This window comes from Nannospalax galili, unplaced genomic scaffold, assembly GCF_000622305.1.
Source record: "Nannospalax galili isolate Female #2095 unplaced genomic scaffold, S.galili_v1.0 scaffold933, whole genome shotgun sequence".
Taxonomy (NCBI): domain Eukaryota; kingdom Metazoa; phylum Chordata; class Mammalia; order Rodentia; family Spalacidae; genus Nannospalax; species Nannospalax galili.
Window position 1 is genome coordinate 1,348,444 of NW_008333281.1, and position 11,481 is coordinate 1,359,924.

An 11,481-nucleotide genomic window follows, 5' to 3' on the forward strand; every position below is an offset into this window, starting at 1 on the left:
AGCTGTGACCTCCCGCCTCCTGCTGTGACCTCCCTCCTCCAGCTGTGACCTCCCTCCTCCAGCTGTGACCTCCCTCCTCCTGCTCTGACCTCCCTCCTCTAGCTGTGACCTCCCTCCCCCAGCTGTGACCTCCCTCCTCCAGCTGTGACCTCCCTCCTCTTGCTCTGACCTCCCTCCTCCAGCTGTGACCTCCCTCCTCCTGCTCTGACCTCCCTCCTCCTGCTCTGACTTCCCTCCTCCAGCTGTGACCTCCCTCCTCCCGCTGTGGCCTCCCTCCTCCCGCTGTGGCCTCCCTCCTCCTGCTGTGACCTCCCTCCTCCCACTGTGGCCTCCCTCCTCCTGCTGTGACCTCCCTCCTCCTGCTCTGACCTCCCTCCTCCCGCTGTGGCCTCCCCTCCCCTGCTTGGCCTCTCCTTGGAAAGTTGATAGCTCAGCTCCTTGGTGTCGGGGTGGGTCCCCCTTCCCAGAGCTTGGTTTGCACAACTTCTGAGGCTGAGGGGGAAGGTCAGTTGCAGTGTGGGCTACAATCCTGGGCTCCAGAGGCTGTGAACCTGGGCTCTGGGTGACAGATGGGAGAGCTGCTTAAAAGATCAAAAACATGCCATGTGGCCTATGCCTGGAGTCTCAGCCCTCTGGAAGCTGAAGGACAATTGTTGCAAGTTTGAGGCCAGCCTGGGCTATGTAGTGAGTTCCAGGACAGCTATGGCTACAGAGTATAATTCTTGTCTCAAAAAGCCAAAATCAAAAGGCCAAAAAGATACATACCGCACACTGTAGGACTCACACTACACACTGTAGGACTCACACCGCACACTGTAGGACTCACACCGCACATTGTACGACTCACTTCCATGGTGGGGTCCTCGTTTTTTTGCTCCTTTATGTTTCTATTGTACGTTCAGAGAGAGAGAGAGAGAGAGAGTGAGAGTGTGTGTGTGTGTGTGTGTGTGTGAGCTGTCACTGAGGGCTCCTGCCTGCGCATTAGGAAGCGGCGTGTGGCCACCGCTCACTCCCAGGGCTCTGCCCTCCTGCTGGGCCTGGCTTTGGGGCAGCAGAGGAAAGCTTCCAGAGTTAGGGACACCTGGAGAGAGTCCTCCAGTGGAGGGAGAGGAGATCTGTCCCATCTTCAGGGTTTGCTGAGGTTTTAAGGAGTGGGGAGGGGAGAGCAGCATGGTCATTATCAGTTTGGAAGGGACTGTGTTGTGTGCCAGTGATTTGGAGGACATCTTGCAAGCTTTGGAGACTCCAGAGAATTCCTGCCTCTCCTGCTCTCTGTGCCTTTCCCCATCCCCTCTGTGGTCACTCTGCCCTCCACATCTCTGCTGTCCCTGCCCAGCATTCGCTGCCTGGTCCCAGCTTGCTTCCCTCCTTGGCTTAGCTTCTTCTTCTGCTGAAGACTCACCTCCCTGTCTCATCCCTCTCCTGAAGCTCCCTCTTCCTAGACAGATGTCCTGGAAGGACAGGCCAGATGGGATAGGAGGGGGCGGAGATGGGGAAGAGGCAGGAGACAGGGTGGAGGTCATCAGTGAAGAGAGAGAAGTGACACGAAGGAGAGAGGCAGAGGAGGAAGGGGCCTGAGTGCCCCAGGTAGTTCCCTGAGCCAGGAAGCCCCCGCATTCCCACCAACACCCCCTATTGTCTAGGCTGCTCAGTAGATGGAAGCCGGGAGCCTTGCAAGCTGGAGTGATGCTGAGTCCGCTGCCCCTGCAGCCTTCCTGGAGGGCAGCCGAGAGATGAAGACTTCAGGGTTTTCTGAGTGGGGTCTGATTAGCCCTGTGGCTTTCATGAGAAAGACTCATTGGGCGGAGGGGCTCGAGTTGGAGATGGGGTGCAGCCATCCTGGGCCTGGTATGCACAGGGAGGGAACAGCGGTAATGACAGGTCTCCAGGGTGGCCTGGCCTTATCCTTGGTGGTGTTCCCCTTGAGTGGGGCTTGCTGACTGTCTCAGTCCTTGGGATGATGGTTCTAGACACATTGGGGAGTGGGGAGACCACCTGCTTCCCTGGTACCGCCTCCCTGTAGACCTCTCTCTACTGTGGATTTTCCCCTGTGGAACTGGGGGGAGGGTGAGTCTTAGGGACAGTCCTGCAGCCTCTGATCCTGCAGAGGGTCATGTGGGAAAGGGGGGAGCAGACCATACAGGAAGCTTGACTGATCACTTCCTTAAAATGCAAGAGGAAGAGGCGGGTGGGCCTGAAGCCGCACTGATCACTTCAGCTTTGCTGTCCCCCGCCCCCGTCCCTGCTGGCTGTGGGTCCCCCCTGCTGGAGCCCCTCTGCTTCCCCTCCTCACCCTGTTCTCATCGATGGCTCTCAAGCTTTTCCCCTCAGATTCACCTTGGGGGCTTGTTCAAGCATGACTTGTGGGGTATCCCCCAGGGTTTCCCTATTGGTTGTGGGCTGGGACGTCACATCGAGAGCTGCAGTCTAGACTTCTGCAGGGAGGTACCATCTACTTCCTTCCACTGGAGTCCTGCTGGGGACAGAGGGTGACAGTGGACTGAGTACCAACCTTCTGGCTTGTCTTGTTACCTTGACATGTATGTTTGTGTGTGTACACATAGAAAAGTTGCCCTCTGAGTACCAGTCTCCTGTTCTCCTTGCCCCCGTTGCTCTGTGTCTGGGAAGGTCTTGGCTGAGGGCATGTGCTCTGCCCCCTTCGGAGATGCTTGTGTTGGGGGAAAGGAATGGACCTACACCCCACAAAAGGCTACCTCCTTCTGCTGTGCTGTCAGAGTGGGCACAGGGGCCCTTGAGTGGGTGTTGACAGCCCAGGTCCTTGAGACAGTGGTGAAAATGCTTGTGAGACCCACAGACCGCGTCAGCTGACGTCCTGTCTGGCCAGATCTCCAGTGGTGAACACTGTCAAGCGCAGTGTCACTCTGGAATTTTGAAAATGTGTCTGTTAGCAGTCTTTAGCAAACCACCACCGGATCAGCACCCAGCCAGTCACCCCATATGTGGCCTGCTCCCCTCCCTCCCCCATGCTTGTTTAAATGAAGTCAGCCCTGGGGGTTCTGGAAGGTTCCAGTGCTCTTTGTGTGTGTGTGTGTGCGTGTGTGTGTGTGTGTGTGTGTGTGTGTGTTGTGTGTGTGTGTGTGTGTGTGTGTTCCTGTGCCTGGCTAGTCCTTGGGACACAGGTTTAACTGGATGCCTGCTGCTTGCTCTTCAAAGAGTCAATGGTCTGGTGAGAAGGCTCAATTGATAAAGGTGATTGCCGTACAAGTCTGATAAACTAAATTCCATCCTCAGAACCTGTGTAAGGTGAAAGGAGAGAACCGATTCCACAGAATTGTCCTCTGACCTCCACATACATGTTGCGGCACACACGTGCCGACACAAATACAAATAATTAAATAAATATTAAATAAAAGAAGCTGGGCGTAGTGGTGCATGCCTTTAACTCCAGCCCTTGGGAGGTAGAGGCAGGTGAATCTCTGAGGTTTAGTCCAGCCTAGTCTACATATCAGATTCCAGGCCAGCCAGGGCTACTGGGGGACCCTGCCTCAAAAACAAACAAAACAAAAACCCAAAAATTAGGTGCTATGGTGGGAACAGTGCCACCCAGGGTAAATAAGGACACATAAAGGGGACAAGGGGACCTTGAAAGAATAACCAGCACAGAGGACCACCTTGGGAAAAGCCGTGTGACAGAGAAGCAGCCCAGTGCCCAGCAAGGGAATTGCTGAGGAGGGAGATGGGCTGGGAAAGCTGCCCCCGGTAAGGCTCTGCTTGGCTGAGCAGAGGGTCAAATCAGGGGCCCCAGTGATTGCCCCCCCCACCAGGCATTGGCATGGATGGGCTGAGAGGAGGGTCAGGGTTAATTCTGGGGCCCCAGTGACTGACACAGAGAGCCATTATGGAGGGGCAGGCTGGGTCCCTGATGGAGTCACTGGGCCCGTGCCCACACTGACACTGTGGAACCAGGACACAGTCACTATGGAGATGGACTCTAGCATTGTTTTGTGTGAAGCCCAGTAAGGAGGCTCTTGGAATGGGTGCCTGCCTCCCCCGCAGGCCAAGGCAGCAATTTAATGAAACACTTCAATGCTGGTTATTGGACCAGACTGACTGCTCAAAACAAGGCCCAGACAGCCCCTAGAATGCTGGGAAATGCTGTCGGCTACCCTACTTCTCCTCCTGTGTGTCTACACCAGACATGGTCTGTGTCTAGGCAACTTAAGAAGCTCCAGTCTTGGGGAATCCTAGGTCAGTCTGGACTCTACAGCAAGACCCTGTCTCAAGAAAGGAAAAAAGCAAAGTAAAAGAAAATCAAAGTTTTTTTTAGATTTATTTTAGGGACCAGAGAGATGGCTCAGCAGTTAAGAGCACTGGCTGCTCGTGCAGAGGACCTGGGTTTGTTTCTAGCACCCATGTTGGGCAGCTCACAACCACCTGTAACTCCAGCTCCAGGGATCCAACGCTCTCCTCTGGTCTCTGTAGAAGTCCACACTCACACATAATTAAAGAATAAAATAAACTTCTTTAAGATTTATTTTATGCCGGGTGTGGTGGCGCACACCTTTAGTCCCAGCACTTGAGAGGCAGAGGCAAGCAGATCTCTGTGAGTTCAAGGCCAGCCTGTCTACATAGCAAATCCAGGTCAGCTGGGGCTACAGGGAGACCCTGTCTCAAAAAGACAAAAAAAAAAGATTTGTTTTGTGTTGGTACCTGTGGAGAACAGAAGAAGACATTGGATTTACTGGAGCTGGAGTTACAGGCAGTTCTGAGCCACCACACATGGGCGCTAGGAACCAAATGCTAGGTTTGTACAAGAGCAGTGTGTGCTTTTAACCACTGAGCTGTCTCTCTGGCCCGTTTTTTTTTTTTTTTTTTTTCTGTCTTTTTGAGACCCTGTAGCCCCAGCTGTCCTGGAACTCACTATGTAGACCAGGCTGGCCTTGAACTCACAGAGATCCACCTGCCTCTGCCTCCCGAGTAAGCCCTGTCCCTGAATCATACCTGCCTCGTTCCTTGTGCCTGAAGCTCCCGGCAGCCCTTGGCATGCCCCAGTCTGCTCCCTGGCAGTAGCTTTAGGTGGAAACTTCTTCAGCTGGCTGGAAGGGTCTGTAGTACACGTGTGTCTTCATGGATTACAGTGGACATGTGACGTTCCTCATTCTGGAAGCAACTCAGATGTCCATTGGCTGATGGGAGGGGTAAACATGACATGGGGTCTATCCATGTTATAGAATGTTCTGGGTCCTGACAGCAGTCATAAGGAATAAAGGGGGCTGGAGAGCTAGCTCAGCCAGTAAAGTGCTTGATAGCCTGAGTTTGGTCTCTAGACCCACATAGAAAGCTGGGCATGGTGGTGTGCACTCGTAATCATAGTGCTGGGGAGTCAGACAGGAGGGTCCTTGGGGCTCACTGGCCAGCCAGCCTAGCCTACTTGTGAGCTCCAGGTCAGTGAGAGACCCTGCCTCAAAAAAACCCAAGTTGGACAGGGCCTGAGGAACGACCCCTGTTATTATTCTCTGACCTCCACAGGCATGCATATGCACAGGCACCTGTGCAAACACACATACACACACACACACACACACACACGCTCACACACACACACACACGCTCACACACACTCACCACATGGCTAGCCCTGAGAACACATACTCTCAGAAGGCACTCAGTCAAGGGCACATGTGTCACTTGACATGATGTCACTCATGTGAAATGTCTAGAACAGGCAAATCCAGAGACAGAAGACAGATTAGTAGTTGTCGGGGACTGTGTGAGAAGGGTGTGTTTGTTTTTTGGGATGATGAGAATGTTCTGGAATTAGGTGGTGGTGATGGTTGCACAACTGTATCCTTTCCCACCAATGACATTTGTACAGACCTCAAACTGTCATGAACATTTAGATTTGGGAGAAAAAATAAAAATGCAGACCTTCTCTATAATATTGTCAACATTATTGACCAGTAGAAATTGGTCAGGTACAGAGGTCATTTTAGTGCCTGTGAAAGTTTACATATAATAAAACTAATTTCTAGTCATGTGTGGTAGTGCAGTCCTTTAATCCCAGCACCGGGAAGGCAGAGGCAGGCGGATCTTTGTGAGTTCAAGGCCAGCCTGGTCTACATGGTGAGTTCAAGGCCAGCTGGGGCTACAGGAAGACCCTACTGTCTCAAAAAGACCAATAAACAAACAACAACAAAAAAAAAAACAAAATAAAAAAATGTGATTTCTTGGTCCAAATCAGTGAAACCTTTTATTTTAAAAAATGAGACCAAGGCCGGGCGTAGTGGTGCACGCCTTTAATCCCAGCACTCGGGAGGCAGAGGCAGGCTGATCTCTGTGAGTTCAGGACCAGCCTGGTCTACATGGTGAGTTCCAGGACACCTGGGGCTACAGGGAGACCCTGTCTCAAAAAGACCAATATATATATATGTATATATATAATTTTTTTTTTAAGGAGTACATATGACGTGACATAACAAGCCTCATGGGCCCAACAGGAAGACATCCCAGACCACACCTTGGTGCAGCAGTGACTGCATCCTGAGCCCTGTCCCAGGCACCCCTGTCCCCCCTTGCCTGTTGTCTCCACAGGATGCTTTCCCCATTCCAAGTAGGACCTTAAAGGTGAGGGAAGAAGAGTTGGTGACAGTGAGACAGGGTCTAGTGTAGGCCAGACTGGCCTTGAGCTGCTGATCCTCTTGCCTCCTCCTCCCAGGTGGGTGTGCGGTTACAGGTATAGACCATACCTGTTTATGTGGTGCTGAGGATTAAACCCAGGGCCTTGTGCGTGCTAGGCAAGCACTCTTCTCACCAGCTCCAGCCCCAGGTGGTGAATTTCTGTCCATGATTTGAGCCTTGACCCTATGAATGTGCCAGCCAGGGAGGCCTGGGTTCATATCCCAGGACACCTCCAGCCACTTGTGTCACCTTGAAGTGACACTCAATTTCCACACCTCCACTTCCATCTTGAAACAGGCATTGGTGAGGAACAGCCGAGGCCTCTGCACACGCCTTCTGCCCTCTCACCCGGCACGTCTCCCTGGGGACGTGCTGCTGGGCAGCCTCACTGAACACGCACTGTCTTTGTTTTGGCTGCAGATGACGTCCGGCTGTTTGCCTTCGTGCGCTTCACCACAGGTGACGCCATGAGCAAGAGGTCCAAGTTCGCCCTCATCACGTGGATAGGTGAGGATGTCAGTGGGCTGCAGCGTGCCAAGACAGGAACAGACAAGACTCTGGTGAAGGAGGTGGTCCAGGTAGAGTGTTCTGTGTTCCTTCTGGGAGGCTGCATGCCACCAAGGGTCACCATCCAGCAGGGTCAGGGAGCGGGGTGGACTCCTGACTGGGCTTAGTTGTGACTTGGCACAGCTGTGTCTCTGGAGAAGTTACTAGCCTTGTTTCATGGTGCAGGTGAGGGTGCTGGGAGGTGGGTTAGGACTCTGCCACCTTGACTGTTATACCATAAAAACACAGTGGCTGGACATCCAGCTTATGGAGAAGGGGTTTCCAGGTAACCAAAGCAGTGGTCACTGCCTGTCCCATCGTGGACTGGTCCAGTGGTGGCCCTGGGGGTCCAGGGGAGAGCACATGCATGTGCGCTTGGCCTGTCACGGAGATACCACTCACACTTGCTGAATGTACATGTTGACCTCAAGAATGACAGTGGGGTGTGTTGCTACAGTTTGGTGACTGAAGACTGGCAGACGAGACGATGGTGCTGCCTGTCGGGATGTCTGTCCTATCCTTTCCTTGATATATTTCAGGGAAGGGAGGCGGTGCTGCCCCTCAGGCGCTCTGTCTGAGCCACAACCAGCTCGCCATAGACTTTTCTGCCCCCAAATCTTCCATTTTGGTTATTAAAGAAAGTAGATGTTGGGGGCTGCAGAGATAGCTCAGTGAATACACACTGGTTGCTCTCGCAGAGGACCTGGGTTCGATTCCCAGTGCCCACATGGCCCAGAAAGCCCCTGTCTCCAGAGGTTTTTTTTCTTTTTTTTTTCTTTCTGAGACCAGGCTAGCATCAAACTCACAGAGATCTGCCTGCCTCTGACCCCAGTGCTGGAATTAAAGGCGTGTCACCATGCCTGGCCACGCCTAGCTTTTTTTCCTTCTGTGAGTTACAGGGATCTGAGGTTGTAGTCTTACACTTTACGGACTGAGCTGTCTCGCCAGACCTACTTACTGGGTGTCTCCTGTAGAATGCCTTCTTAGGAGGGTGTCCAGAGTTGACAAATGTGACCATTAATTCTGTTGATTTTCGTGTGTGTGAGTGTGCGCACTCATGGTAGGGGGCATGTGTACCGCCGTGTGTGTGTGTGTGTGTGTGTGTGTGTGAAAACAACTGGGGAATAGCTCTCCCTCTACTTTTTTCTCTTTTACCATAATGTAGATACATTCATTAGATAACATCAACATTCTGGAAGCTGTTCTCACACCTAGATATCTTCAGATAGCAACACACAGAACTGACTTCAGAAGACAAACACAAACCCACTGAGACGGAGGTAAACAAATCCCAAGGATAACTTACTTTTTTCAACTTTAAAAAAATTTATCGAGAATTTCATACATGCATATAAGGTGTTTTGAACAAATCCACACCCACTCCCTCCCCTCCAACATCTCCCACAGCTCCCCATCACTTTTTTCTGACAATTTCGTGTTCTCTCTCTCTCTCTCTCTCTTTATCGAGAATTTCATACATGCGTATAAGGTGTTTTGAACAAATCCACACCCACTCCCTCCCTTCCAACATCTCCCACAGCTCCCCATCACTTTTTTGTGACAATTTCGTGTTCTCTCTCTCTCTCTCTCTCTCTCTCTCTCTCTCTCTCTCATTTTAAAAAAGAAAATTAATAGAGGTCACTAGCTCTCCCCACTGCAAAATCAATTTCTCTTGTCTGCCTCTTTCTCTCCGTCTCTCTGACAGGTCTCACTCTGTATCCCAATCTGGCTTGAACAGATAGTTGTTAGTTGCCATGTGGGTGCTGGGATTTGAACCTGGGTCTTCTGCAAGAAGAACCAGTGTTCTTAACCTCTGAGCCATCTCTCCAGCCCCTCTACCTCCTATTCTTATCACACCAACCTCTGAAGGAGTTACCCAAATTGCCGTTAGGGAATAGGGACACAGACTGCTCTGGCTTCTTCCATGCTGCACAGGGATACAGGGTGAGGCAATTGGAGTACCCCTTCAGTGGGTCTATGTGAAAGACTCCCAAATTGCATAACTCTTATCACCACGTCGGGGTAGGATCCAGGCGCTCTCAGGCGGTCCCCTGAGTTCTCAGCTCCTGTGCCAGAGGGAGGCCGGAACAGGCACTCTGGCGGTCTGATTTTTTATTTTTTGAGACAAAGTCTCACTCTGTAACCCTGGCTGGCCTAGAACTCACTGCACAGCCCACACTGGCCTCAAACTTGCAGTGCTTTCTCCTGCCTCTGCCTTTTGAGTATTGAAAATTGAGCCACCACTGGTGGATGCTCAGGTATCTGACCCAGGACCTTGAGCGTGCTTTGCAGGCCCTCTGTCACTGGCCACAGTCCCAGCAAGCCTCCAGAGGCACCAGGACAATGGGGTGGATGTGCAGTGAAAGAGGGCTCGGGACTAGGATTCTGTGGAGACAACCTTGGAGGTGGGAGAACTAGTACCCAGGAATTGATTCACAGGCTTAACATTAAAGCAAGGGGCCAACCTTCAGGCGAGGCTGGATCCAGGCTCAGGTGGGTTCTTCCGACCCAGTCCCGTTTCTCCCTGGGTTTGGTCAGCCACCCTCTGCCCAGCAGGAGGAATGGCCGTGGTGGTCCTTCGAGGTTGGGACCCCAGAAGAGTCCTGCTATCTCAGCAGTAGGCAGTCCCTTGGGAGAACCCCAACTGGCCAGCTTGGGGCAGGGAGGTGGGGTTTATGCTTGACAGCCACAACATGGTTCCAGCTCAAAGGTATGGTGGGAGCTGAGGAAGCACTGGGGCCACTCAGACTGAGCCGGGTGCCCAGTCCCCTATTTCGATCACTGTTGTTTGCATTTCCCACTTCTTGGCTTCTGTTCTCAGCACCCATGTAGCAGCTCCCATGTCCTCTTCTGAACTCCCTGATACATATACATACATATATACATGCAAGCAGAACACTGTACACATAAAATAAAAGATAAACGAATCTTTAAAAAGTGTTTATTTTCTGAAGCCAGGGGTTGTGGTGTTCATCCCTAGGACACTGAGGCAGGGGATCTGCTGAGGCCAGCCTTGGTAGCCAGCAGGTTCATGGAGGTGCGGCTGGGGTGTGATTTTTGTATTCAGAGCTGGGTCCTGTCCAAGGCTGGGGAAACCAGACAGAACTGGACAGATGTCCCCTCCCTCATCAGCCACAGACCAGCAGGCTGCAGCCGGCCAGGCTGTTCCAGTGGTACTGACCAGAGTCTGGAATGGCTGAGCGACAGCTCGTCTGGCCGCCTGACTGAGGCTGGGACTGCACGCTGCCCTATTGTTCTTTTGCCTCTAGGCTTGCGGGGACAGTGGTGTCCCCAGCAGGGGAGATTGCCGGGTGCCAGGCCAGGCCAGCTTGTGTCAGAGCCAGAGTTGGTCATATCAGGCAGATCAGGCCTGCTGCAAAAGGCAAAGTGCTCTAACTCACGTACTCTGTTATCTGTATTAATTTATTATTAAGTTTAAAAAGAGTGTGTATGTGAGCACGTGTGCGTGCATGTGTGTGTGTGTGTGTGTGTGTATGGTCTTTATCCTGCTGGACCTCCATAGACCTTGGCCTGGAGTTCCTACACATCTTGTCTCTGACTCTCACCTGCCTGAACATCCTTCCTCATTGAATGGGCTGTCAATCTAACCCCTGGGGTCAGGAAGGTAGTTGAGTAAGACAAGGACCCGATATATATGGACCCATGTATAGGGATCCCATTTACTTTTTTTTTTTTTTTTTTTTTTTTTTTTTTTTTGGGGCCCCATTGTAGTGGTCCCCTTTTTTTTTTTTTTTTTTTTTTTTTTTGTCCTTTTGAGACAGGGTCTCCCTGTAGCCTCAGCTGGCCTGGAACTTGCTATGTAGACCAGGCTGGACTTGAACTCAGAGATCCGCCTGCCTCTGCCTCCCAAGTGCTGGGACTAAGGGCAAGGACCATCACACCTGGCCCAATTTACTTTTTTTCTTTCTTGTTGAGACAGGGTCTTATGTAGCTCAAGCTGGTCTTGAACTCAGTGTGTAGCTAAGGATGACCCTCATCTCCTGAGTGCTGGATGTATAGGCGTGAGCCAGCATGCCTAGTTCATACCTGCTGGGGTGGACCTCAGGACTTCATGCATGCTAGGAAGCGCTCTACCAGCTAGCCACATCCCAGCCCCTGTTTACTTGCTAATTTTTTGTTGAATTACAGATACATTCTGGTACTTACTGACTAAACATCTTTGAGGCTGAGTATTGTCATTTTAAAAAATTGTTGAGATAGTCTTTGGGTAGAATTCCCAAAGTGTGGCTAGAAACAAGAAATGCTATGCATTTTTTTTTCCTACCCTTCCCTTCC

General features: G+C 51.7%; 1 protein-coding gene across 1 annotated transcript in view; it reads left to right on the top strand.

Moving 5' to 3' along the window:
* The window catches only part of Cotl1 (coactosin like F-actin binding protein 1), a 35,608-nt gene that overhangs the window by 14,260 nt on the left and 9,867 nt on the right, over nt 1-11,481 (top strand). Inside the window, exon 3 of the mRNA XM_008827906.3 lies at nt 7,060-7,217. Within this exon, the coding sequence (XP_008826128.1) occupies nt 7,060-7,217 (158 nt within the window). The remainder of the gene's footprint in view (nt 1-7,059; nt 7,218-11,481) is intronic.